Raw genomic sequence first — 26,749 nt, forward strand, 5'->3', positions numbered from 1 at the left:
ATCAAGAATCAAGAATCAAGAATCAAGAATTTGAAAAACAAATATCAAGAATCTGGAATCAAGAATCAAGAATCAAGAATCAAGAATCAAGAATCAAGAATCAAGAATCAAGAATCAAGAATCAAGAATCAAGAATCACGAATTAAGTGTCAAGAATCAAGAATCAAGAAATAAGAATCAAGAATCAAAAATGAAGAATAAAAAATAATCAAGAATTTCTAAAACAAATAAGGTACACCGGGGTAAATGTGGACGATGGCTATGAAAACTATATAATTAATATAATTTTGGACGGTTCGAGCAATAAAGTAACGTATTCAACCAAGAATACACAAATTTGTTGAAAATTTCCTGAAAAATCATAGGTAAAATCTACCGTCCACACTTACCCCATAAAGCGGGATAAGTGAAGACACCAGCAGTCCATAACAATTTACTTGATAACTTTTTTCGCTTTGCTTCTTTCAAGCTCATCTCTTCAGCGTTTGTTAAACACATGTTCTGCATCACATTGAACGCCATTTCATCAAAATTGATCAACTGCTGATTTTATTATGATTTTTTAAAGTTGAACTATACAAAAAACCGTCCACACTTACCCCGGTGTACCTTATCAAGAATCTGGAATCAAGAATCAAGAATTAAGAACGAAGAAGCAATAATCAAGAATTTCAAAAACAAATTTCAAGAATCAAGAATCAAGAATTACAATTACAGAATCGTCAGTCCAGATTCAACAATCACGAGTCAAGTTAACAAAAAACCTAATTTAAAATAAAAATTAAAAAATTTAAAACAGTTGTGGAGTACAGAAATGCGAGACTTCACTACCTAGAATCAAGCAGATTCAAGCTAAGAGGTTATAAAAAATAAAAGTTAAAATCGTAAGCTCAAAACTACTAACGAAAACCTTTCTTTAAGGTTTTTTTCGTGATAGTAAAATCACTGGTCATAAAATCTCGATTTTAACGAAACCCTTTTCAGGAAGTTCTTTTCCGACAACAATTCTACACACAGCCTTGAGAACAAAAGACAACCATTAACAAGAAGAAAAATCAAAATGCTACAGGAGGATGTGTGCGTTCGAACGAACTCAGTTCGGTAGGTGGGTACCGAAAGATTTTTAAACAGAGGGATCGGGTGTCTGGACCGGGGCAGCAGCAGGAGATGTCGGATCGGCATTGGCAGCACCAGCTGCTGCCGCACTAGCCTCGGCAAACATGGTGCCAATGTCCTTGTTCTCGAGCGTCTCCGGCGAAAATGGTTCCTCGTAGGTGAGGAAACTGTTCGAGTTGGAGATCGTTGTCTTGCGGCGGGGATCCTTGGCCGGGCCCTTGAGCGATCCTCCCCGGGTTGAGCTTTTGGAACGGCGTGGTCCCCCCTTGGGGTCCAGTAGCAATTCCGGGGGAGGTTTGGAACTGGAAGATTTCCTACGGCGGAAGCTTTTGTGGGTACCGTCTACGATTATGATATCGGAGCTGGTTTTTGATTTGCGCTGAACGAATTCCTGGGAAATGAAGACCAGTTCAACGCTATCGGCGGCGTTGATTGTGGCAGGACTGATGGGCGGTTTCGCGAATTCTTCTTCTGCGTGATTTGAACCGAGGGAAATGTCGTCAACAGATTTGGATTTGGACCTGGAGTGTCCGTTTGTTGGCGGTTTTCCAGGATCGACAACAATGGTCAGGGTATCGTCTTCTAGATGCAGACATTCAACCACACCCACCTGCTGTTTGGACTTATCCTTCGAAAGTGGATCCGCCACGGTTTGATCAGTGATGCTTTCCATCGATTGGGAATATTTCTTGGCTTTCTGGACCTTCACCCGCTGGTCCGACAACGATTGGCGCCGGAATTCGTCCGAAATTATAATGATTTCTTCGACCTGAGTTTTACCTTTGCGCAGCTGTGGCTTTTTGCGGTAGCCCCCGGATCGAAGACCGTGCTGAATTCCGATCGATCTCCGTTCGACATTTTCGCTGTGACGGCGCTGAAGCCTGGCAGGATCATCGATCAAGGAGACACAGGGAGAAGGATAGGGAGAGGGAGAAACCGGAGAGGGAATAAGGGGAGACCAGCTGGCAGCCTTTGAAGGGCTGCCATCAAACCGGTCAACCACCTTCAACGTTCGATTGCACTCTTCCAAATCTACGTTACCCGATTTGCAGCCATCAGCTGAAAATCGTAACTCTGATTTTGTCTGATCTGATTTGGCTTCCAGCTGAAGCTTCCGATCGCTAACGATCTGATTTAAAATATTGTTTATATCTAACGATAATCTACACTTTGTACACGATGAGGATGAGCTATTCAAGTCGTTCAGTTTATTGACTAAACTGTTTAAGTTGTCTTTGTTTAACTGTAGTAATTTCTTACTTTTACCTTCTTTGCTGAATGTTGTTGTGGCGGGGGCGGCGGCGGGGATGGCGGGAGTGGCAATTTCTCTCCTCCGTGTTACATCATCGTCTACGGCTTCTGCTTCATTTCGTTGTTGAAGATTTTCTTTGGAAATGTTGATGATATTCTCGTTGCATGCGCACTTCCTAAATTTGAGGTTCAACTCGATCATGCTGCTGTCGCTGGAGTACGAGATGAATCCTTGGATGTCACTGTTGTCACATGGAACGTTGTTGGCAGTAGTGGCCACCTGCGTCTGGTCGGAGTTTTGCTGGAAATGGTCCACTGCTACACCGTTGATGTGTACCATGGCTTTGGTATCGTTACTGTTGGTTTCGGAAGCAGCTGACAGTGGGATGACGCCCGAGGATGCGGCCTCCGGATGGCCCGGCGGAACGGGAGGTGGCGGTGGGAGGGACGACTGCTGCAGGTGTTTGGCCGTGGTAGCCAGGACACCGGGTGCCATGTTGAACACATCACTACCGGCGTCGGACCCCTGATGCTAGAGAAGTTTCTCCGTCACTACGGCATTCATCGAAATGTTCGAGTTGGAGCTGATGGTGATGGATGCATTCAGAATCTCATCATCTGCAAAGGGAATCGGTTATTCGACACTCATTATTCGAGCAACTCAATGACTAACTGCGAACAAGCATCTTCGAGTAATCAGTTAGATCTAAGAACTATGGATCCATGCAGGCTATTTGCCAATTGATTGGAACATCAATTTAAACAGTTTATTTTTACAAACAACTCTATACTCTATTCTATATTTAATTTTTTTAAAACATTTTTCTAGCTTAAATTTCTCAAGTGTTATGCTGAAAAGATTGGAAAAAATGGTGCTTAGCTAAATCCGACAGATGTGTGTGGAAACAATTGGAAATCCAACATATCTAAATCTATCAATCCCATGCTAGACAACTCCCTATTCCGATCCTGAATCTACCGTATCTAATGCTGGATATAAATGTCGTCGATTTGACGCTTAGTTTCATTGACGTACACTAAACGAAATCGGGCTATAAGGTTTATTAGGAATTTTAGTGTTTTTGCACTAAAGGAAAATCCAATACTTTTTACGAATATACGGTCGAAATAGGGGTGATTAATTTTATAGGAAATTTCAATGAATTTTAAAGTGCGCCAAGATGATATAATTTACTATTAAAAGAAGTGAAATGAATAGTTCATAGATTCAATAAAATATGTCGTACCTTATTCAATTTATTCTTAAATTAAAGTTTTTTTTTTCACTGCAGCGTAAATAAAATACATCATTGAGATTCACTATAAATATTTTATTGTTAGTGGATTAATCCCGTCTAAAAATACATTCATCTCTGGCCTCTGTATGTCAAAAATTTTCCGTTTCAATCAATTGGATCATTTTGCGGATTCGGTTCTTGGTATCGGCTGTTGTTGAAGTGTAAAGATTCCCCTCGCCAACTCGTAATCCGTTTTATACGTCATCATCTGAAACATTAATTACAATATCACTACTCGTTGAAGATGTATGTACATATATGTTAATTTTCAAAACTTACCGATTAAAAAACTTTTCGTAATCGCAATGTTCTTCTTGGCCGGTTTACTCCAGTGTCAGAAAGGATATCTTCAGAGAATCAAATCTCGCCGGGAGTTGAATGCTGTTGCTTCCGGTATTGAACTATTTTTTGAAGTTTAACAATTTATTTTCCCTCAATAAACGTCACAGGAGCTGAGTTTCCAAACAGGTGCTTCCAAGGGCTGGGAACGGCAATCCTAATCTTCTGTTCTTCTCGGTAGCAGCACCGGTTCTCTAATCTGATCCATCAACAATACCAAATTAACAGCATCTGTAGTGCTGTTCCTTTCGAAAGCATTACTAAACAGCACAAATCCGAATTGATTACGTGCTACCAACATTTTTTGCAACTTCATAGTAAATCCTCCCCCGTGAATAACGCTCCCTTCCAACTGTGGCCACTTCAATTGAGTTAGAGCCTTATGTCGCTTAGAAAGGAATGCTTCCGTGGTCACGTACTTAATCCGGGAACCGATTTGCTGGTTTTCGTGGGCGAAGCTACTGGATAGTATGAAAACATTTCCGAGTTTTGACTCTCCACAAAGTCCGATAAACTGATAAGAAATTCCGCCTGCAAGGAGCCGACGAAAGGGGCTCGCAATTCAAGAACCAACAACTTATGCTCATCGGATGCAAACAGTTCGGCAGTGGTGGTCATTTTATCCGAATCGTGAGCGTATGCGGGTGGACCGGCTACCGGAATTAAAGCTGGATGCCACAGATTATAGTAGACCATGCACTTATGAAAGTTTGAGCCTTTCGATGATGAAAATCCACCGCCAGTTGGGCCACATTTCCGACGCTGACACTGGGTACTGAGTAGCCGGAAGCGCTATCACTTCGGAACAGTTTGAACAATTTTGGATTGCCTTGCCGTGAAGTTTGAGCATTCGCCTGATCGAAATCTTGCGCCCACAAGTTGTTACTCTGACCAGATGTCAAATTTTAATTATACGATGTTTCCGTAAATTAGTAGAAAGCTGGAAAAAAATAAATTTAATAAAAACGATATTTTTAGAAAATATGTTTACTTACATACTCAAAAAATTGTGGAGTTAAATTTTTTATCACTTGTTCGATTCTTCGCTGCTTAAGGATTTTTTTGATTCCGCACCAACCTGATGTACAAACTAATGAGCTCTACAACACATCAGCCGTTCTATTTTGCTGCTTTTTATTTTTACCGGCAGCTAGACTTACTTCCTCCAACGGAAACTAAACAAACGAAGCTACTGGATTTTCCTATAAATTTCAAAAAGCGCTTCAAGTATATAAGATTCATTGGATTTTCTAGTATTTTTTACTGGATACTGTAGGATATCGACAAACTTGTAAAAAGTATTGGATTTTTTAATATTTTTTAATGAATTTAACATTAGTATCTATCAGACAATGAAATCATAATAATTATTAAAATGAGTCTATACATTTTATAGCCCGATTTGGTTCAGTGTAGGCATATATTTTTCTCCGTGCAGATGTAGACTCTTATTTTTTCTTTCACTCTTATTTTTATCAAGGTGATGATAATCAAGAAGCACCTCCAGAGAATTCTTCGAAGTAGTACCACTTTAAATTGATAAAAGATTTGATTAAGTATACCGGATCGAAGTCGCCCTTGGATCTAGAAAGATGAATTTAAGACGAAGCCTAAGGTTTCAAGACTTTCCAGCGTAATAAAAATAAGAACGAGTAAAAAATCGAAGAATTGAATTGTCATGGAAATAAAAACGAGTAAAAAATCGAAATCACCATACAGCGGTTTGTGAAAAAGCATATTTCGATTTCCAGAAAAACCACAAACCTAATGCCGACGTACTGAAGGCCACCAAGACGAACTTAATGCCGACGTACTGAAGGCCACCAGATGACAGAAACCTACATCGTCTGAAGGTCTTGGCCGTGTTGATAGTAACATTTCACTGCACTAAGTTAAATTAGAAAGTGAACTGAAATTAAAACCAATTTGCCATTCATCAGGCAATATACTATATCTATAGGTAGCAAATAGATTGAGGACAGCCTATTATATCTCGAGCGCCAGCATACGATTGTATCCAATATGCATGGGGAGCTTTAGGTGGGAAACTTAAAGCTGTGCAATACGTGCGCGGCAGCTTATAGGGTAAAAGTGTGTGCTATAGGTAATAGTAGGTAGGCGAATATAGACATGAGATACACGAAATAACTCTGTAACAATCGATAGATCAACACGATCGCTTATGATGACCTGACGAGATGATGTTCAATAAATCTTTGTCTTTAACCTGGAATCAAACCAAGTGGTTTTATTTTTGTATTAGATTCCATCAAATGGTCAAACCACTGGGCCCATACAGTGGTTAACTGAGACCTCGGATCGTACATCGGACTTGGATAACCAGTGGTCAACTGGTAGGAGCCGCAGCCCTCGGAGTGGACTTGGAAAATCAGTGGTCAACTGGTAGGAGTAGCAGACCTTGGAGCGGTTGTCTTACACCAGTGGTTAACTGGAAGCAGCAGATCTTGCTAGAGGCGTGATCAGTGGTAGACTGATAGTCAACGAGGAAGCAAACACCGTGTGACGCATACATCGGACAAGCGCAGGACGACAACTCCGAACAATGGCTGGACGTAGGAACGGAGGCTTCGAAAGGGGAACTTTCGAGCGCACCTTACCCTACGCTACCACTGTTCTGCAAGCGGAGCGAACCAACGTTTTCGACGGCACCGAAGCGAATTTTGGACGGTGGAAATGGCGCATTCAGAACCGATTGGCGAAGCTCACGCTGCTCCATACACTCACCCGGACTCCGAACGAAGAAGAATACTACGAAGCTGTCGCAGGTGCTACTGCGGAGCAAGAAGCTGCAAGGAGGACGAAACTGCAGAAACGGCTGGACGATGACGTCGAAGCACTCGACCAAATTTCATGCTCGTGAACAACAACGTCCTGAACAAATTAAATGGCCTTAACTACGCCAAGGAAGCCATGGACGTTTTTATTAAAACCTACGAGAAGGCAGGCACTGATGCACTTGTCAACTTGAGAGAAAGGCTGTTCTCCATCAAATACCGTCATCGCGATGCTCCTCTGATGACGATTTTCGATGAGTACGATAAAATCGTCCGGGAATTGAAGCGGATGAATTGCGGAGTCTCAAAGGAGGAGAAAATCCACGCACTGATCAGTGTCATTCCCGAGTGATACAAGCATGTCAAAGGAGCGTTACTTGTGTTGTCGAATGAAGACACACCACCCGGAAAAACCACCACCGAAATAAAACGGATGTTCTTCGATGCAGAAGCTGAGGAAGACAAGGCGAGAAAAAAGAATCCGCCGAACGTAGCCCTTGCATCAAAGAAGAAGATCACGCGTTGTTTCGGCTGCAACGAAACGGGGCATTTTTACAACAAGTGCCCTTTGATGAAGAAGTTTAAAGCGCAGGAGAAGGAAAAGTACGAGAAGGAACAGAAAAAGAACGACAACAAACGACCCCACGCCATGATGACAAAACCGAAGATTCAGCAGACCAAACGGTTTCGTTTCGTTATCGACTCTGGTGCGAGCGACCACATGGTCAACGACCAGCACCTGCTGGATGACGTTAAGGAACTTCCGGAACCACTGATGATCTCCACAGCCAAAAGTGGCGAGAATCTTCGGGCTACGAAGATGGGTAAGTTGCGGCTGAAGTCAGTGGTTGGCCAGAGTTTAATAAAGAAATTGGAATTGTACAATGTTCTATTCATTCCTAATTTTGAAGAAAATTTACTTTCGGTTAGAAGGGCAAGTCTTCATGGGAAAAGGGTTACTTTTTCAGATGAAGAGGATATCTTTGAATACCAAAATGAAGTAATCGGTGAAGGTAGATTCACTGATGGTTTATTCTAAATTGATTGCATTTGGAATGGAAAGTCCGAAGAAGATGCAAACGGATCAGCATATTTTGGAAAACAGGTGAGTCTCGAGGCATGGCATAAAAGACTCCGACATCTAAGTATTACTAGTTTGGAGAAACTCATTAGAAAAGGTATGGTTGAGGTTATCAATCTATCTGCTGAAGAGAAAGATCAGACTGACGTATGCAATGGTTGTTTGGCGGGGAAACAAGCTGCTTTCAAATTTCAGGGTATGAAATCGCCAAGATCAAAACGACCATTAGAATTAATACATTCAGATGTCTGTGGCAACATGAAGCAGGAAACATACGATGGTTATCGCTATTTTGTAGCTTTTATCGATGACTATACGCATTTTGTCGTAGTTTACCTGATGAAACATAAGTCTGAAGTCTTTGAGAGATTCAAGGAGTATGAAGCCATGGCATCAGCATATTTTGAAACCCGTATTTCAATGCTGAGATGTGATAAGGGCGGAGAATACACAAGCAACGAATTCCTAAGATACTGTAAGGAAAACGGAATTCAAATGATTTATACAGTTCCATATACTCCTCAGCAAAACGGAGTCAGTGAAAGGATGAATAGATCATTGATGGAAAAGGTAAGAGCAATGCTTCATGAAAGCGGGTTACCTAAAGATATGTGAGGTGAGGCATTAAATGCTGCAACATATCTCTTGAACCGATCTCCAACAAAAGGGTTAGAGTCAGATAGAACTCCTTATGAAATGTGGTTTAAAAGACGACCCAATTTGAAACATTTGGGAACCATCAAATATTGGATTCCAACACTAAATCATTGATTTTTGTGCGATACGCAAACAATGGTTTTAGATTGTGGAATGACGAAACACATTCTATTGAAATTGGTAGAAACGTTGTATTCGACGAATCGGACATGGTTTTCGTGGAAATGGTTCGGATGAAGTCAATCCTGGGGAACAGGATTTGACATTATACACACAATTCCAATTCAAGGATAACTATGAAGATCTTCAAGAAGGATGAAGAGGATCAAGAGAGTGATGGTCAGAAATCAGTGAAGATCAAACAGAAGATGCTACCATAGTTGAACGAAATCCAGATCCAGTTGAGCATCAGGATACATTGGAGGAATCAGTTGGCGAAACTGATTACGAAAGCGCAAATGATAGTCGAGCTGATGGAGAGGAAGATGCAGATCAACAAGAATTGAGACGAAGCCAGAGGAACAGAAAACCACCCCATTGGTTTTCGGACTACTCAGCGAGAATGGCTTTAATTCGAAATGGAGAAATTGGTTTTTCAGCAGGACTTTGCATTGGCACACGAAGGGAAGAAAACCCAATTTTTGATTGCAAAACATTTTTTGAGAGTTCAGTTCCAGCTCGAAGTGACCAGTCAGTTCGCCTTACCTGAACCCTATGGACTTGACTGTGTAGAGTGTATTGAAGACCGAAGTCTGTTTCACAAAACATGACGGTTTGGAACTTCTGGAGCGTCATCTAGATGAAGCCTGGAATAAAATACCTCCGGGCCTTGTAAGACATGTGGCTCGATCAACTGCAGCGAGTGGTTAAAATCGAGTTCAAAAAATCGAATTTTACCGATGAGTTTTGAAAATGTGCTTAGGTTTGATCAAATTATCTGTTAGTTCCAATGTAACAATTTAATTGCCGGACCCTGTAGAAAAATAATCTCTAATCAGTTTAAAAAAACATGGGGGTCGGTTTTTATGAATCACTCATAAGGCGGTTGATAACATCCACTATTGACGGCAGAAATGATTCGACAGCTAACGTATATGACTAATCAACTACATCTGTGTTCCTATTAAAAACAAGACTTTTTTATAGAGCGCCCACGTCTATTTAAGATTGTTTCAAAGTAGATTTTTTTAAGAGAAAGGTACATCCGAATTATCATTAGTAGCGTACTGAGAAATATAAGGTATATTTTTTACTTTACGTCTGATTTTTATCAAGATTGCGTTTCGCATTGACATCATGGTGATACAATCATGGTAATACCTAATCAAATCAATGTCAAATATGTCAATACCAACGGTCATCGATACAAAAGATGAATATAGAAAAAGTCTGTATAATAACAACACTTGTACAGAAAGGACCTCCACATTGACATCTCAAGAGCCTACCATCAATTCAATGATTGAACTTACCAGTATTGAGATCTTCGTCATCTTCTTCCAGGGTTTCGTCGGTGGTGCTTTTACCAGCTCGCTCCGTTTTGTCTTTATCATTCCGACTCTTTTCACCGCCGGCATCTTCCCCCTCGGAGCCAACACCTTTGCCACGTTTGCCACTACCGGCACCACTTCCACCAACACTACCACCACCACCGCCTGTGGCCCCGGCGCCACCGCCCTTATTCAACTTTTGTCAGTTGACCAGCTCGACCGAGACGAACTGCTTCAGCCGTTCAAGGTACTGGCTGTACATTTCAACATCGTTGTGACCGGCACCCTCCACCCACAGTGGCTCAACGGCCCGGGGGCACTTTTCGTAGATTGTCATGCCATGGGAAAAGTCTATCACCTCATCCTCGGTGCCGTGTATCACCAGCACCGGTGACGTTACCTTGGGAACTTTGTCGATACTGGAAAGAGGAAGCATATGAAAATTTTACAGATCAGTGGGAAAAATAATTAGTTAGGTACTAACCTAGGGAATGCATCGAAGAACCATGTTCGCTTGGTAGCCGGGAAGGCTACTCGCATGCCGGACATTAACGGTGAATGCAGGATAACGGCTCCCACCTCGTAGCGGCTGGCCAGATCTACGGTCGGAACCGTGCCTATACTTTGTCCGTACAGGATAATATTTTCCGGACTGATGCCGTATCGAGTCCTGAGGGCGTGCCATGCCGCATCGATGTCGGCGTAAAGATTCTTTTCGGTAGGTTTTCCGGTACTCATGCCGTAGCCGGAATAGTCGTAACTGAATATATTGCAATTTATCCGCTGGCCTAGCCCGATGAAGAAACTGGTCATCTGGCCCAGATCCACAGCATTTCCATGGGAGAACAGTAGTGTGAACCTGGAAAGGTAGATGACAAAAAAATGAGCTTAGATATCAGGATATATTAAAAAATTCAGCTGATGTCAATATGTTTGAACCAATGATACTCAATCGGTAATTTAAAACTTTTCAATATTTTGAAAAAAAAACTCATGATCCAAAACTTATTTATGTGGATAAACTAAACTTGCCTTATTCTAATGACAATACTCAGATGTGCCCATAAACACATTTAAAGATTATCTTAATTATGATTCATCTTCATTAGAAAACTGTCTCATGCCACGCTGGTATATTAATAAATTTATTCCAGTACATTCCCACATTATATGGAAACATTACCCAGCCGGAGATGGTCGGTCCTTGTTCCAGTTCATTACACGCGACATTGTATCGCACACTAGCAAAAAGCAGCGATGAAATGTCTCATGTGCTGATAAAATCGCGTGCTTCTCCCGTGTCGTGGGGTATGAAGTTTTTTTTCCGTTCTATATCACTTGCTGCTGTTCCCAACATAAATGGGCATAACCAAGCACCTTTATCGAGCCAAAGGACAACGGGAAATAGGACAAATTTGTGAATCCTTCATCACGACGATGACGATCTGCTAGGATGCTGTGGAGGCTCTTGATGTGTGGCTTCTATTTTTTTTGTCTTCTTCCTCAGTCTAGAAGAGAGCTATCACACTTTTGTTTGTCTACTTCACGGGTGCTCTCATATGGGTTGTTGTTCCAGTATACCTAACAAACTCCATTGGCGACCGAATTGAGGCTGTGCGGGAGACGTCCAGCCAGGTATCATAGGCATTGCTTGGGAACAGAAAAACGTCCCAATTTTTTCGAGATCAATTTCTGTCTGTCTGTACGTAGCAGTTTGATTGAATTCTGTCTGGCGACTCGGTATGTGAGAGAGTGACAAAAAGGGAGGATGCGATTGTGTTTCATACTTGGATTCTTTTTAATTGAGCCTCAACCCATCGATTCTATGAGCAAATTTCAGCTTGGTTTGGTAAATGTAATTTGGGAAATTTATTTCCTCAACATTTGAAGTAGAAAAGTACTTCTGTTGGGGAGATAAGGATGCTTAATTAATCATAGAAAACAGCTAAAAAAAGTAAGTTACTTCATTGTCACTAAAAAGCCTATTTCATAACGGCCACTTGAAAAAGTAGATAAAATCGTTTAAAAATGCATAATTTTTTTTCCAAATGCTGAAAATCAGTCACTGTAGGGGCACAATGAGAACCTCCACTGAGGCAGTATAAGCACCATTAATCGGGGCACGATAAACATGCCGTAGAATCTAGCAGCGAGTTCAACTCGATGATGTCAACTGAATTATAGAGCTACAGATCAAAGGACTCGAGTTCGATTCCTGGTCGAGGTTATTTTTTTTTTCATTTACCTTTCAAGATCGGTGCTTTTTGCACTAAACGGTGAATCCTACGACTATCAAACAAAGTTGTAACAAAATAATGTATGTCTGTTTATTATTATTATATTATAATTTTATTTCAGACACTTTACCATCTGTATGGCATTCGTGTCTTAATGTTATGGACTTTACAGAGTTTCGTAAATGTTACATTTTTTCAAAAAAAGTCTAGAAGAGATTTTTAGCTGGATTCTTCGTTTTTTTTTTTATTTCGAAAACAGTTCCTTTTTTGTTGTGTTCCTCTCGAGCCTCCTTGTATCCGTAGCATTAAGTTAAGATGTGTTGAACTGTGATTTGTACACTGCAGAATTGACAAATCGGTGCAGGACTTTTGTCAAACAAGTTTAAGTGAGCCTGGTGTGCGCCCTATACGAAGTCTCGTAAGGACACGCTGGTCTGAGGAGCACTTCCGGTCTTTATTCTTGTTTGGCGTGTATTTATTTTGTCTTAGGAAGGATTGATTCGAGTGCCATCGGTATTCCCATGTCATCCAAGTACTATTTTTTATAGATCGTATAGCGTCTTGAGCTGGAACTCTTGAGTTTGTATCGAGTATTGGTTGGTTGCGTGCCATATTGTCACATTTGTCCGCTTCTTCGTTGCCAGGTATTCCGGCGTGTCCTGAATCCATGAATGTCGAGAATTACCTTTGAAAAGTGCATCCAAACAGCTGGCAGAATCGGTTAAGATCAGAAAACGATCATTCCTGTTGGTTTCTTGGACAGCGACATTTAGTGCGTAGTGTCGCCTGGAATTGCACAGCTTATTTTCCTTGGAGGTATGTAGACTCCTGCTCCGGTTTCGTTCGCGTTCTTGGAACCATCTGTATAGAACTGTATGTGTCCCGAATACTTTGCAATTAATTCATGGAATTTCGGAAGCACGAATGTGTGATTACTGCCGGCTTTTATAGTGTTTCTCAACGTGTAGTCAATTTTCGGAGGCGCATAAAACCATTAGCGATCTGTTAGCCTTGTGACTGGACAGATGTTTGGCACAGTTACGTTGGTGACTAGTTGGAAGATGCGCCTGAATCTCTCTATAATTGATGAGCATCGATCAATATCTTTCTCAACAATTCGGATTCCTATTTGTGCTAATCTTTGGATCAACAACAGCCGAAACGGTAGACAGCAAGACTCTGCTAATAGAGATTCAACAGGGCTCGAACGGAAAGCGTCAGATGACAACCTAACTACTTCGTTATAAATGTGTGAAAGCATCTCGTCCACGAGATTCATGTTGCAGCTAATGATTCCAACTCCATACATTAGTTTGGACGTTACCAATGCGTTGCCAACCTGAAGGAGGGTTTTGCGGTGACTTCTTTTGAGCTTGTTTCTGAGTATTTTTAAAAGTCTTACGCGGCTGGAGCAACTTTGCTTGACCGTTGAAAAGTGTTGAAGGAACTGCATTTTTGAGTCTAGGAGCACCCCCAAGATTCTCATTTTTCTCACTTGTGGTATGGGCTCTCTAATTAGTTTGATGGATCTGCCTCGCTTTCGGTGCTTTATTTCTCATACATGCATTAACTTGGACTTAGGAGCCGAAATCGTGAAACCTACAGTTTTTGTCCATTTGATGACAGCATTGACAGCTGCTCTCAGCTGTTGGCGAATCATCGCCCTGTTTTCTCTCTTAGCAATTAGAAGAACATCGTCAGCATAAAGAAGGACTTCAACGTTCCCGGGGATGACTTCAAAAAGTGGTTGCGTGGCAACTAGAAATAACGTAACGGATGGCGTCGATCCTTGGGGAACACCATTTTCCGCAATTTGTGGGCTCGACAGCGCTCCATTAGCAGATACTCGAAAGGTTCTGTTCTCAAGATAACTACACAGAATATTAAGCTAACGGCCAACATTCCATTTGTCTTAAGGTATGCAGAATGTGAACCCTATTTGTCGTGTCAAACGCTTTAATGTCGAGAGAGATTAGTTCTAAGTGTTCCGATTCGTTTATCTTGATGAGGGTCTCGAGTTTTGCAAGATGCGTGTCAACTCCATGACCCGCGCGAAAAGCATGTTGGCGGTGGTATAGTCGGTGTGTGTCTTCTAGTACAGTGATAAGGCGTCGATTAATCATGCGCTCAAACATCATCCCCATGCAGCTTTAAAACGTTATGGGTCTGTAACCATCTGGTGAGCTGCGATTACCGTCAGGCTTCGGAATTGGAATGACGATGCCTTGGCGCCAAGATGGTGGTAATTCTCCGGATGTCCAAATCCGGTTGTAGAGCTGCAGGGGTGCGAGTTTGACTGATTCCGACAATTTTTGTAGCAGAGGATAACCGACGTTGTCCTGGCCAGTAGAACTACCTCCACGTCGTTCTGATGCCCATAATAGCTCACGCAGCGAGAAGTCTTTGTTGTAGTTTTCCTCCAGAAACGGCTGGTCAGTTGTCGTAAACGTTTGATTTTGAAGCCTTTTTGGACAGCTAGATTTCGAGAACCGTTTCTCGTACTCATCTGCTAGCGCGTTACAGATTGTAGAACCATCGCTGGTTGCTCCAGATGTCAGATGAAGGATAATGTTGGAAGTCTTTTGCTTGCCTTGCAGACGGTTAATACGGTTCCACACTTCAGAAGATGGGGTTTCCGTATTGATACTGTTGTGTATCATTTTACGACAGATTGATGTAGCCTCATGAAACTGGACCAGTACTTCAGGTTTTCGTGGATGGTTGTCGTCTAATCTTCTTAATGATCGGAGCGTTTTGCGTCGCTTTTTGACAGCCAATTCAATGTCTGGACTCCACCAGACAACTGCTTATTTCCCCGGCCTTCCACTCGTCCTAGGGATTGTTTTTTCTGCCGCTTCGATTAGTCTTTCTGTAAACTCGTCAGCTGTGGGTATTTGTTCAGGAATCAGGTTGTCGTCAGTCAATCTTCCCAGTCGGCTTGGTTGTAAAGCCATTTCCGACGCCGCAATGGCTCGTTGCTGTTGCTTTTTATAATTATTGGGAGGTGGTCGCTGTCAGAGGTGTCTGCAAGAATGTTCCAAGTGAACTTGGGCAACATGGTTGCTGAGCAAAGGGAAACATCCATTGCTTGCGTTTTGCCTGTTGCCGAGTCGATGCGTGTGTGTGAACCGTCATTCATAACGACAAGCCCATGGTCTACAGATAGTTCTAGTAGATGGTTTCCTCTGTTTACTGCCGGAGTGGATCTTCTTGTGATGTGGCTGCCCCATGCAGCGCGATGAGCATTCACATCTCCTAGAATCATCAGCAGTTTTGGCAGTGAGGTGAGTAATGTGTCTAGTTTTTTAACAGTATCACTGTCGCTATGTGGTAGGTACACAGAGACGAGGGTCATTTCTATAGGTGAGTACATACGAATCGCAACAGCCTGAATGTCAGTATTGACAGGTAGTCGTTGAAAGGGTATTCCTGATTTGATGGCCAGGGCTGCGCCTTGCCTGCTGTGCGTTGAGCATGCTCCTAATAAACGAATATAGTTGCGGCCGATGAAATTGGATGTCATGTTATGAGAGCCTGCGTTTGTTTCTTGCAAACATATAGCGGAGGGCTGAAATTTAGAAATCAGGAGCTGTAATTCGTTCCGATGTGATCTCAGGTCTCTGATGTTCCGCTGGATAGCTAGGACACAATCACCGGGTGCTTCCGGTTCCGCTGAATCTATGGAAACACGATCGGCTGAATTCAACGAACTGTTACGACATGATAACGTTGGTAGTGGATGAGCGGTTAAGGCTGACACAGGGAGATGCTTGTTTCCTGGATTCCTGCTTGGGCCTGACGAAAAACTATTTCGGTTTCGCACTCGAGGAGGACTCAATGTCGAGTCGCATGGAAGAGTGCCTTGTAGATGCAAGGCCACGTATTAGGGAGTTTGATACTTGGGAAGTTACTTGAAGGATACTTGCCGTGAAAGACATGTTCCCCGTGTCAGCGGTGGCAGTATGAAGATCGTTATGTGATGTAGTTGATGTATTTCCTGCCAACGCTGACACGGGGTAATGCCTGATTGCTGGATGCCTGTTTGTCGAGTACGTGTGTTGGCTGGAATGTCTATCGTTTCGTTATTTCAAAGTAGTCGAAGATTCCTTTGAATTCAGCTACAGTATTTGAAAGACCCAAATACTAGTATTTCACTAGCTACTTGCTAGCATCCTCAGTGGGTTATCGACTGAAGAAAGTGTATCATATCCCTCCCTTAAATTGTCCAAGCTAGGTAGCTCTGAATTATTTGTAGGTAAAAAGAACCTTCGAATGCTCGGCAAATGTGCCGTTGTCAGTTTCTTGGGCCTACCTACCCTTTTCTGGGTGTTGTCAGGTAGATTATTATTGTTACCCGCCCTATTTTGGGCGTTGTCAGGTAAATTATATTTCTTCCTACCTAAGAACTTGAACAGCCAACTATGACCTGGTCCGTTGTCTCCGTTCAACAGTTTAGCTGAATTTTGATTGAAAATTTCAATACTTTCCGCTACATCTAACTTCAGCGAATTACTGTTCAACGATCGAAGTAAAGAAATATTTTCTTGATCGATCAAATGGCCTGTTTCACAGATGTGTAATGCTACTGAAGATCTAGGATTCTGTGAAGGGAGAACTTTTTTCTTGCGAAGAAAAAAGTTCTCCCTTCACAGAATCCTAGATCTTCAGTAGCATTACACATCTGTGAAACAGGCCATTTGATCGATCAAGAAAATATTTCTTTACTTCGATCGTTGAACAGTAATTCGCTGAAGTTAGATGTAGCGGAAAGTATTGAAATTTTCAATCAAAATTCAGCTAAACTGTTGAACGGAGACAACGGACCAGGTCATAGTTGGCTGTTCAAGTTCTTAGGTAGGAAGAAATATAATTTACCTGACAACGCCCAAAATAGGGCGGGTAACAATAATAATCTACCTGACAACACCCAGAAAAGGGTAGGTAGGCCCAAGAAACTGACAACGGCACATTTGCCGAGCATTCGAAGGTTCTTTTTACCTACAAATAATTCAGAGCTACCTAGCTTGGACAATTTAAGGGAGGGATATGATACACTTTCTTCAGTCGATAACCCACTGAGGATGCTAGCAAGTAGCTAGTGAAATACTAGTATTTGGGTCTTTCAAATACTGTAGCTGAATTCAAAGGAATCTTCGACTACTTTGAAATAATAGTTTCATTCAGCTAAGAGGTTCTTCAAACCTTTGATTATTAGTATCGTTTCGTATTCGGGTACCTATGTCGTTGCTGTTGTCGCTTACCGTAGTGTTGGTTGTTGTGATTAACGGGCTGTGGTCTGTTGTTGGTATAGTGCGGTCAGTCGTCGGAGTCATCGTCGTCGTTTGAGGGATGTCCATAAGACCTCTGCGAGCGGGTGTTTACAGTGGGATGATTTTGGTGGATGTTTTTGGGAACTTTGTTGTGTTTGGTTGTAGGGGAGATTGGCAAATTACGTTTTCGGCTGATGCTTCTATCAGGGTGTTTTGCGGCGTTTTCGTTTAAAGGAGTGACCTGTGAGGCTTGGCTGGTTGTAGAAGTTTTTTTTCCAGAGTCTATTCGGGAGATTCTTGTCTTTAAAGGAGATACCTTTCTCGCTAGCCAGTCTTGCGTTAGTTTGGCTTCCACTGGGTTGGTTTATTTTGAGTGCAGCGTGGTGAACAGTTTGTAGTGCTTCCAGCTGGGATTTGAGGAGTGCGAAATCTATTAGCTGGTCTCGAAGCTTCTCAACTTCCTTGTGCAGCAATTGGATCTCCCTGTCCTTATCAGAATGTTCAGCGAGTCGGTTTTGAACTTGGCTCAAGTATGTGTTTTGAGAACTCGTTCTTTCAACTTCGCCTCGAGCTTCGCGGAACGTAATATTCCTGTCAACCTTGAGTTTAACCACTGCTTCCTCCTTTCGGAAGACCGGACAGTTCTTGCTGATCGGTGAGTGGGCTCCTTCATAGTGGTAGCAGTAGACTGGATTCAGGCAAATTTGTTCTTTTTTCAGAGTGTGTTTTTGGGAACACTTAAAGCACACCGCGTCGCTCGAACAGTGCAGTTTGACCGACTGAACCACGAAAACATCTGAGCTGCTCTAGGACGACGAGGGGTTCCAGAGAAACTAGTCCATCTCATCGAAGCACCGTACGAGGTATTTTCGTGCAAAGTCTTACACGACGGTGTCTTGTCCGAACCAATCTTGGTAACTGCTGGAGTGAGACAATGATGTATTTTATCACCGCTGCTTTTTCTCATTGTAATGGATGAGATCTTGACTGGATCGATTGACTGTAGACCAAACCGAGGATTGCCGTGGAATCCTTGGACAATGGAGCAGCTGAACGACCTTGACCTGCACTGAACCCAAATCCACTCTTAAAATACACATGATTTTTCCCTTATAAACAAGGATCCAGTGATTTTCTTCCATTCAAGTGCGACATATACAGTACCGTTCATAATTGTATAGAAATTGGAAGCAAGCGCACTGTCACTTCGACTTCGAACTTCCATAACTTTTTACTCTGATGATATTTTTTGATCAAATTTTTTGCGTTAGATAGATCAACTATCACACTATTATAACACAAAATTTAAGCTTTCTGGAGTTTGTGTGGCCTGAGAAACAGTAATTCTACGAAAATCGGACTTTTTGGACTTTTCTCATACAAACTGCAATATCTATGAAACTATACAACATTTTTTATTGAAACTTTGCAGAGTGATTGATGAAATATAAAGCTAGCATGTCTGAAGTTTTCGAAAAGTTCTGTCGATGAGATCAAAAGTTACGCGAGGTGCAATATTTCAGGCATGAACCTTGAAGTGCGATTTCTATAGAATTTTGGACGAATGTTTCCATACGAAAATCATATTCCCTGTTTAACATCCAGTAAATCTATTTCAACCGAACAATCACAACAATATTGCGAGATTCTGATTTCAAAACACAAATGGATCATTTATTCCATTTTTTTTCTTCATTGCTTTTGCCAGAACTTTTTTGTCTGGTTGGTGGAGGAAACGATATTGTTCTCTTGAATTGTCCAAAATTTTATAGAAATCGCATTTCAAGGTTCATACCTGAAATATTGCACCTCGCGTAACTTTTGGTCTCATCGATAGAATCTTTCGAAAACTTCAGACATGCTAGTTTTATATTTCAGCAATCACTCTGCAAAATTTCAATAAAAAATGTTGCGTAGTTTTAGAGATATTGCAGTTTGAATGAGGAAAGTCCAAAAAGTCCGATTTTCGTAGAATTACTGTTTCTCAGGCCACACAAACTCCAGAAAGCTCAAATTTTGTGTAATAATAGTGTAATAGTTGATCTATCTAACGCAAAAAATCTGATCAAAAAATATCATCAGAATAAAAAGTTATGGAAGTTCAAAGTTGAAGTGACAGTGCGCTTGCTTCCAATTTCTATACTGCCGTTGGAAGCATAATTGTCACATGTTACAAAAAGGCAAAGCGAGAAAAACGCAATTAAAGTTTCACCAAAACATTTTGCTGTTATCGCACAGTTTAGCAACTTTTGTTGACTTCAATGCCGTAGATCTCTAAAGTATATTCCTATCATATGAGCCTCGATCAAATTTTTCGAAAATGAACTGTTTTTTCAATGAAAATCCTTGTGTGACATTTATGCCGCGAAATTCTATGAATAGTCGAAAAATGGACGCATATTTGTCACACCACGAACATTTTCTCAGTAGTTGTTTGGTTTGGAATTTCGTGCGTGGCTCTTGTGTTTTATTTGTAAACGGTAGCTTAAATTGAAAAAATCAGGTCTGAATCGGATTATTCGAAAGCGTACATTATTTGGTGACAAACATGAAGTGTTTAACGGGTTCGATCAATAAAAAAGCACGGGGAGCCATTTGCGGCAGCTTACTTACTGTACAGGAAGCAACATTTCTTCAACAAACTGTCATCTGCCGTGCTGAAAATGCCGCAACCGCGAGAGAAGCGATACCAGAAGAGGACAATCAATCCGTTTGAAATGAATACGGTCCTGGAACAAGTTCCGGATGAAGTAACTCTGGCGGCATCAACCCCCTGGCAACTTGATAGTTCTGGCGAGTTTCGTGTGCCTGATTCAAAATCGCAGATGTCGCATGTGTACCGCTTGTTTACGTACTTTTCAAGCCATGCGTATGGAAAGGGCCCATCATCAAATGTGGTGCGAATCAGGCAAATTCATAACTTTCGAATGAATGAAGAAAAGATTCAACCGAAATTATTATACACATTCAATAATCTACCTATTCATTTATTTTTTTTTTTTTTTTTTTTTGTATGGGTTTATGAGCTACCTGGCTGACCCGGAAAGGAAAAACAGATCGGGGGACAGAAGAGGAAAATTTACATGAGAGTAGAATAGCTTAGAGTAGGATAGCGGCAACAGAGCCCGAGGGTTCTGAAGCACCAGTTTAGGGAAGCGTTAAGATAGTGCTCGACGGACTGGGACAATTGGGCCCTACATGAGCTTCGAGTTAACCCAACCTCCAATTCAACCGAGCAGTAACAGTATGGTAGCAAAAGTTATCATATGCTTACGTCTCGATATCATTGTCAGAAGGGTTCACTATCTTACCGTAGTTGAGTTATCCCTACCTGCCACCTAACCTTACTCGATGCAATAACTTTGAATTTATTATCGTTTTAGATTGACTAAAAAAACATATTTTTCGAATTCAGAACAAAACATCTAGATAAGAAGCTATCTCTCAATGCAGCAATTAATAGAATTTCGCTAAACACAAATAATAATTGTACCAAATGTTTTGGAAATTAAAAAATAATATAGAGATACAATTATGAATTGCATGTTCAATATCTTTTGTACTATCATTGACTTATCAAAATAACAGGATTTAAACCATAATGCAAATGGCGATGCTGTTCTTCTAAAACCTCATTGCTAATTTTGAACAACTTCTCAAACAACTTTCCTCAATCTTTGGTTTGGTTGAAATGAATGTCAATTTTTAAAACCCCGATATTATTTTCCTGCACGAGTAGGTTCTTGTTTATCAGAATCATACCTTCTATCTTCTACATTCCTTATTTGAATTTCAAACCTAATCAAGCTATAAGATCGAACTACAAATAAAAAGTATTAAAACGAGAAAGAACTATGCTGTTCTTCTAAAATCTCGAACATTTACAACTTCACAGAACAACTTTCTTCAATCTTTTTCGGATGAAATAAATTACACTCCTATTTATAAATCTCCAATATTATTTTGCTGTGCTATCATCTATCTTTTACTTCATTATTTGAATTTCATACCTAACCAAAAAATATACAATTCTATCAAAAAGTTTTGAAACGCACAGGAAATATTTTTGACAGAAAACTATCTAAACAGCACCTTAATCCAATAAGCCTCTAGTTCTTGTAAAATGCTTGATTTAAGAATAAGCCTTCGAAATTCATAAACCGCCAATGCACACTTACTAGAGCATTGGGGAGAAGGAAACTGTTACTTTACCTTGCCTAGTAGCACATTGAACATTGAATACCTAACCATGCCAATTGTTAACATCCTCATCCATCTAATTCTTGTACAATTAAATTGCCTATCTAGTTTTGGCAGTTATCATTCATTTACAATACTGTCTATTCTAATCTAACTTGCGCATAATGGAAAAGTGGAAATATCAACATTTAAACAACAAATTGTGATATTTCCACTGCGCAATGCTGTTGTTGTCCAACGGAAGGGAGGGCAAGTGTTTCAACTCCCATTCACCTTATCAACATGGATCATCAAAGAAAAAGTATACGATATTCAATCACCTTTTAATTTATTTTCTATGATCTCATATCGAATAAGGCTACGTGCAACCGCCCTCTCAGGTTTATGTTAGTTTAGAGTCTGTTTCCAAACCTTCAACTTCCATAAACACAGTAATGCACGCCGTCGCCGTGACCCATTACAGCCTAGGGTACGGAATAATCTACCTATTCATTTATTGTATAGAAACAGTTTTTCCATAAAACAAGAAATGTTCTGCTATAATGTGAAAGTTTTGCCATTCTAAAATTTTCATATGTATCACAGTTTATGAAAATCACTTGATGATTGTTGTGGTAATGTTTTGTTTTACATTTATTGTGTACGATTGTCCACAATAGTTTCGGTGGAAGGGATACTTGTTCCGAAAAACTGCCGATTATCAGTGGATTATTTTGATCAGTCCAGAAGTTTTAGACCTAATAAGTGACACAAAGATTTACGTCTGTGAGTCGTTTGCATCGATTTAACTTTTGAAAACAGATCGTTTTTACATAACTGAGCTAAAAATTTTTAAATTCGAATCATTTTTTCATTTGTTGAATCAATTGAAAGAGAATATATTTCAATATGCGTCCTTCCGACATGTTAAGTCGCTTGATTTTCGATTTGACAGAACCAGAGAACCAGAAAAAACTGGCACACGCGATTTGTATGGGAAACGTCAAGTTGCCAGGGGGTTGGGCGGCATACTTCGTAAACATTAAAAAACAGACATCTCCGGTATTTTGCGAGGTGCACCAAAATAAAAACTCAAAACGAAACCAAAGAAAAAATGGTCTGCTAAAACCACCGACAATCACTTATGGCCATCCTGGACAATTTTGGATTACAGTTCCACGGCGCCGGAAGAGTAATATTTGACTAATGTTGTGAAAAGGGTTTCGTTTGCATTCACTCTTCCAAGCGCCAGCAACGAACCCGAAGCAGTTTGCAGAGTTTTTCTTGCACATACTGGGATGTCGCGAAAACAGTGACCCTTCCCTCTCTTTATATTTCCATGATCCCCTCGCGACTATCAAGGACACGTATGCCAAGTTTGGTGAAAATCTATTTAGACGTTCCGAAGTTATAATACATTCATTTATTGAGTGTGACAAATATGCGTCCAATCGTCTCAGTGTGACAGTTATGCGTCCATTTGTCCCAGTGTGACAAATTGACTTTGAATTTTTCTCGAAATTTCTAGAATAAACTTTATGTTTCGACAAAGAATTTCAATAATACGTATCAAATTATCACGATTGGCATCAAAAAGTCAAAAACGTCGAAATGTCACATGTGACAATTATGCGTCCAACGGCAGTATACAATTATGAACGGTACTGTACATTTCACTTGGCAGTCACTTAAATTTCAAGTGAATTCATCCACATTCACTTCAGTCGTCACTTGAATTTGAAGTGAGAAAAAATATTCACTTCCCCATCACTTGAATTTCAAGTGAATGTCGGGTCGGTTGTGTTTATTTTCAGAGTTCAAAATGGCAAATTTTAAAGAGCAGCGTTTAAAGCTTATGCTGGATTAGGATTTTCCCAATTCTTTACTAGGCGATTTTGGCGGTAGTTTGTGTTAAACGTGATGTAAGGAAAAGTTATTTAAAGGTGTTATCATGTTTCAGCTTGTGGGTTGAACTGGACAGATTTTCTGGTTTGCAGCAGGGAAGATTTAGAAGTCGCACTATCCGCAGTAACCGATCTGCCTCGGGATTACGATGGAATTTTCCAATCAATAAATTTATGGTGAAAGCGTAATGTAAGTATTTTAAATCGAAGTGGTGTTCTATAAATGTTCTTTTATTTAAAAGCGCGTGAGATAATTAACTAGAAACTTACTTAGAAACTCAGATAAATTTCATTCGAATTTCCTAGTTTAATTCACTTGACCGGTCACTTAAGTGAATTCACTTAACCCATCACTTAAAATTCAAATGAAATTACGTATGGCGAGAATTTACTACAGATGTCACTTATTTTTTAAGTGAAAATTATTTTGGGTGTGGCAGACGATTTTGTTTTGCTCGCCCATAGACAACAGGACAAGCAGAGTAAACAAGTACAGTGGTGTTATAGAGTAGCATTCTCTGGCCAAAACATGAAGAAGAAGAAGAAGAAGCAGAGTAAACTCGACGACCTCAGAATGGGGGTAGGCTTAAAAGCGGCACGTTATCCAAACATACGGGAAAATTGTGCCTAGCCGAAAGCTCCGAGGCAGCAGGTATCAAAGTCAATGTCGGAAGACCAAGTCGATGCAAATTAACACAGAAAATCGTTCCAATTTCGTGGTAGCTGGACAACAGGTTGAGAAAGTGGAGTGCTTCCAGTATCTTGGTAGTCAGATAACGCCTAATGGTGGTACCAAGAAGGACATCGAAACCCGGATGAGAAAAGCCCGATTTACGATACTAAGATCCAAATCTTCAACTCCTTTCTCATACTGCCCGATCTATAAGAGTGCATTGTTTGAAAAAGACGTTAGAAGGAGTTTTAAAGTCTATGACTCAGAATCGGCGTTTTGAACAGTACACACCTCATAGAAATGAGTGAAAATTATTGAACACAGTAACTGTTACTATTCGGTTACTAATTTTGACAAAGTTTTGTCCAGCTCATACGACGGAATTTTCGTTATATTGCTTACTAAAGGACTAAAAATACCATTGTTGGAATTAGCGAGGATGAAAAGGCAACATGAAAGATGTTCGGTACCCATTTTCGGTTACTTTCTTATTGCTCTTACCAGGTTGTTTGTATTAAAATTGAGAGGAACTCTATAATAGGTATGGATTTCTACATATGATGTAAAAATAATAATTTGAAAATAATTTGGAATAATTTAAATCACGACCCACAGTGAATTTTTTTGGTATTTTTCTTCTATTTCAACAGGCTTCATTCAAGTCAGCGTTAATTGGACTCCGCTGATATAGTTAACGAAAACACACAGTCAATTAGTGAACGCTGATAATGTCATTACTGAATGGGAGCTAGAAAGTTCCTTATCAAATTATAACGCAACCCATGAATGTTCAGTACGATTGTCAAACAAAGGCCCGCTTAGAAAGTGTTTCTCCGACTGATAAAGAATTCAAACAACCTGGCGGAAGAAATGTAGTAGTAAATCGATTCTTTTCTGGTCAAGTGCATTGCAACGCTTTAGCAGAAGCATCCATCGGAAGAGCTTTGCCCTAGCTATCGGCGAATGTCAACTTGAGCGTGAAGGCCAAATAAAACGCCAATGTTGGCCTGGCCTTAGTACAGACAGAGCACAGCAGGTAGGTATGTTTACTGAACCATGAACTGATCTTGAGAATCCGTAATGCGTTCGTGGTGTTCAGTGCGAGGAAGATGAGCCAACAACAACCAAGCTGGTTGTGGCCTTAATAAGTAAAACAAATAAATATCATGTGATTAGAGGAGGAAACAAACAACAAAACTATGTACTTTGGGGTGGTATGGGAAGGCCACTTACCTAGCGTTAGTGCTGCATTTAACAAAGAGGCAGGCAATCCGGTTCCCCCGGGACGATCTGGCGAAGAAGGCTTCGAAGCATTCCTTCTCCCGATCGCCGTACTGCCAATCGGCCCGATCCAGTAGACTCAGGGTGAATTTACTGTTGGCAGCATCGTCCGCTTTCAGATCGTAGCTAGGTTCTGGGGGCAGGAAGGCCAACTTCGAGGCTATCCGTCCGGGACATGGTGGACAGCAGAAGAGACAGCACAGCTCACTGAAGCTGAGACCGTTCATCTTTTTCTTCTTGTCCTCGGCGACGGCCGTCGAGGAGCAACTGGTATCCGGTACTGGTGGCGATGCGCGCTGATCCCTTCCGGTGGGACCCGTTCCAGATCCGGATCCGCTCAACGTGGACAGATTGCCCCAGGAGGAACCGTGGCTCTGCTGTTGAGTTTTATCTGGTTTTGTTTTGTGCCGTTCCAGCTTGACGACCTTGTTTCCGATATTGTAAGCCCGTTAGTCACTTTTCACAACTTCTTTTCCACTGAAATAACTTCTATTCACAAACTTTTTTCTTTTCCTTCACTGCCTTCCCAACTCCCCTATCTTTGGGCGAGCTCCACCTTTTCAGAGGAATTTTCAAAGAGCACACGAAAACAGATTGCACGGGGAACACAAATTTGCCAAAAATTTTCGGGAAACGTTTGAGCTATCACTACGATCTAGCACTTCACCATCTACAGCAACTAGTAGCACACAAAATTAAAGCTAGTTGGAAGTAATTCGGTGCGAAAAACTCGTGTTTTGTCCATTAACAAATTACACCAACCGAACAAAAAAAACGCCATGCAAAGACTCTCGTTCGTTCCGTCAGTTTGCTCGCTCGCTCGTCTTTCTTCTTTTCTGCTTTGACGGCTGGCTGCACTGAGCAAAATCGAGCTATAAACAGTATTAGGAATTTTAGTATTTTTGCACTACTAGAAAATCCAATACTTTTTATAGGTAAGCGCAAAATTTTGCGCATATAGTTTAGCGTTCCGATAAATTTTATAGGAATTTACAGTAGAAATAATTTAATTGTAATATGATGAAAATGATTATTCTTTACAATGAAATGAATGTATTTAATTCTTCTTTCGATTTTAAATTGATTTGTTATGAAAAATGAAACATCTGGGCTTGAAGCATCATAATATTTTATTGATCACAAAAACTTTTATTAGTACACTGCCAAAAAGTAAATTT

General features: G+C 40.8%; 2 protein-coding genes across 2 annotated transcripts; both read right to left on the minus strand.

Moving 5' to 3' along the window:
- Positions 1–244: 244 nt before the first annotated feature.
- On the minus strand, positions 245–10,149 carry LOC129744521 (uncharacterized). Its single transcript, XM_055737092.1, has 2 exons — positions 10,010–10,149; positions 245–2,985 (listed from the first exon to the last, which is right to left on the minus strand). The coding sequence occupies exon 2, from the start codon at positions 2,861–2,863 to the stop codon at positions 1,124–1,126; it is 1,740 nt and encodes a 579-aa protein (XP_055593067.1). The 5' UTR covers positions 2,864–2,985; positions 10,010–10,149; the 3' UTR covers positions 245–1,123.
- On the minus strand, positions 10,019–26,418 carry LOC129744522 (alpha/beta hydrolase domain-containing protein 17B-like). The gene is made up of 3 exons (XM_055737093.1): positions 25,524–26,418; positions 10,512–10,886; positions 10,019–10,446 (listed from the first exon to the last, which is right to left on the minus strand). Exons 1-3 carry the CDS (start codon positions 25,796–25,798, stop codon positions 10,230–10,232), a joined length of 867 nt encoding a protein of 288 aa, XP_055593068.1. The 5' UTR covers positions 25,799–26,418; the 3' UTR covers positions 10,019–10,229.
- Between the last annotated feature and the right edge of the window lie 331 nt (positions 26,419–26,749).

This window comes from Uranotaenia lowii, chromosome 2 (genome assembly GCF_029784155.1).
Source record: "Uranotaenia lowii strain MFRU-FL chromosome 2, ASM2978415v1, whole genome shotgun sequence".
In the NCBI taxonomy this organism is placed as follows: domain Eukaryota; kingdom Metazoa; phylum Arthropoda; class Insecta; order Diptera; family Culicidae; genus Uranotaenia; species Uranotaenia lowii.

Coding starts and splice junctions, on each gene's coding strand:
- LOC129744522 (XM_055737093.1), bottom strand. CDS start 25,798: ATGAACGGTCTCAGCTTCAGTGAGCTGTGCTGTCTCTTCTGCTGTCCA. Junction 10,887..25,523: donor AAATGCAGCACTAACGCTAG/GTAAGTGGCCTT, acceptor CTACCTTTCCAG/GTTCACACTACTGTTCTCCC. Junction 10,447..10,511: donor TTCTTCGATGCATTCCCTAG/GTTAGTACCTAA, acceptor TCCTCTTTCCAG/TATCGACAAAGTTCCCAAGG.
- LOC129744521 (XM_055737092.1), bottom strand. CDS start 2,863: ATGGCACCCGGTGTCCTGGCTACCACGGCCAAACACCTGCAGCAGTCG.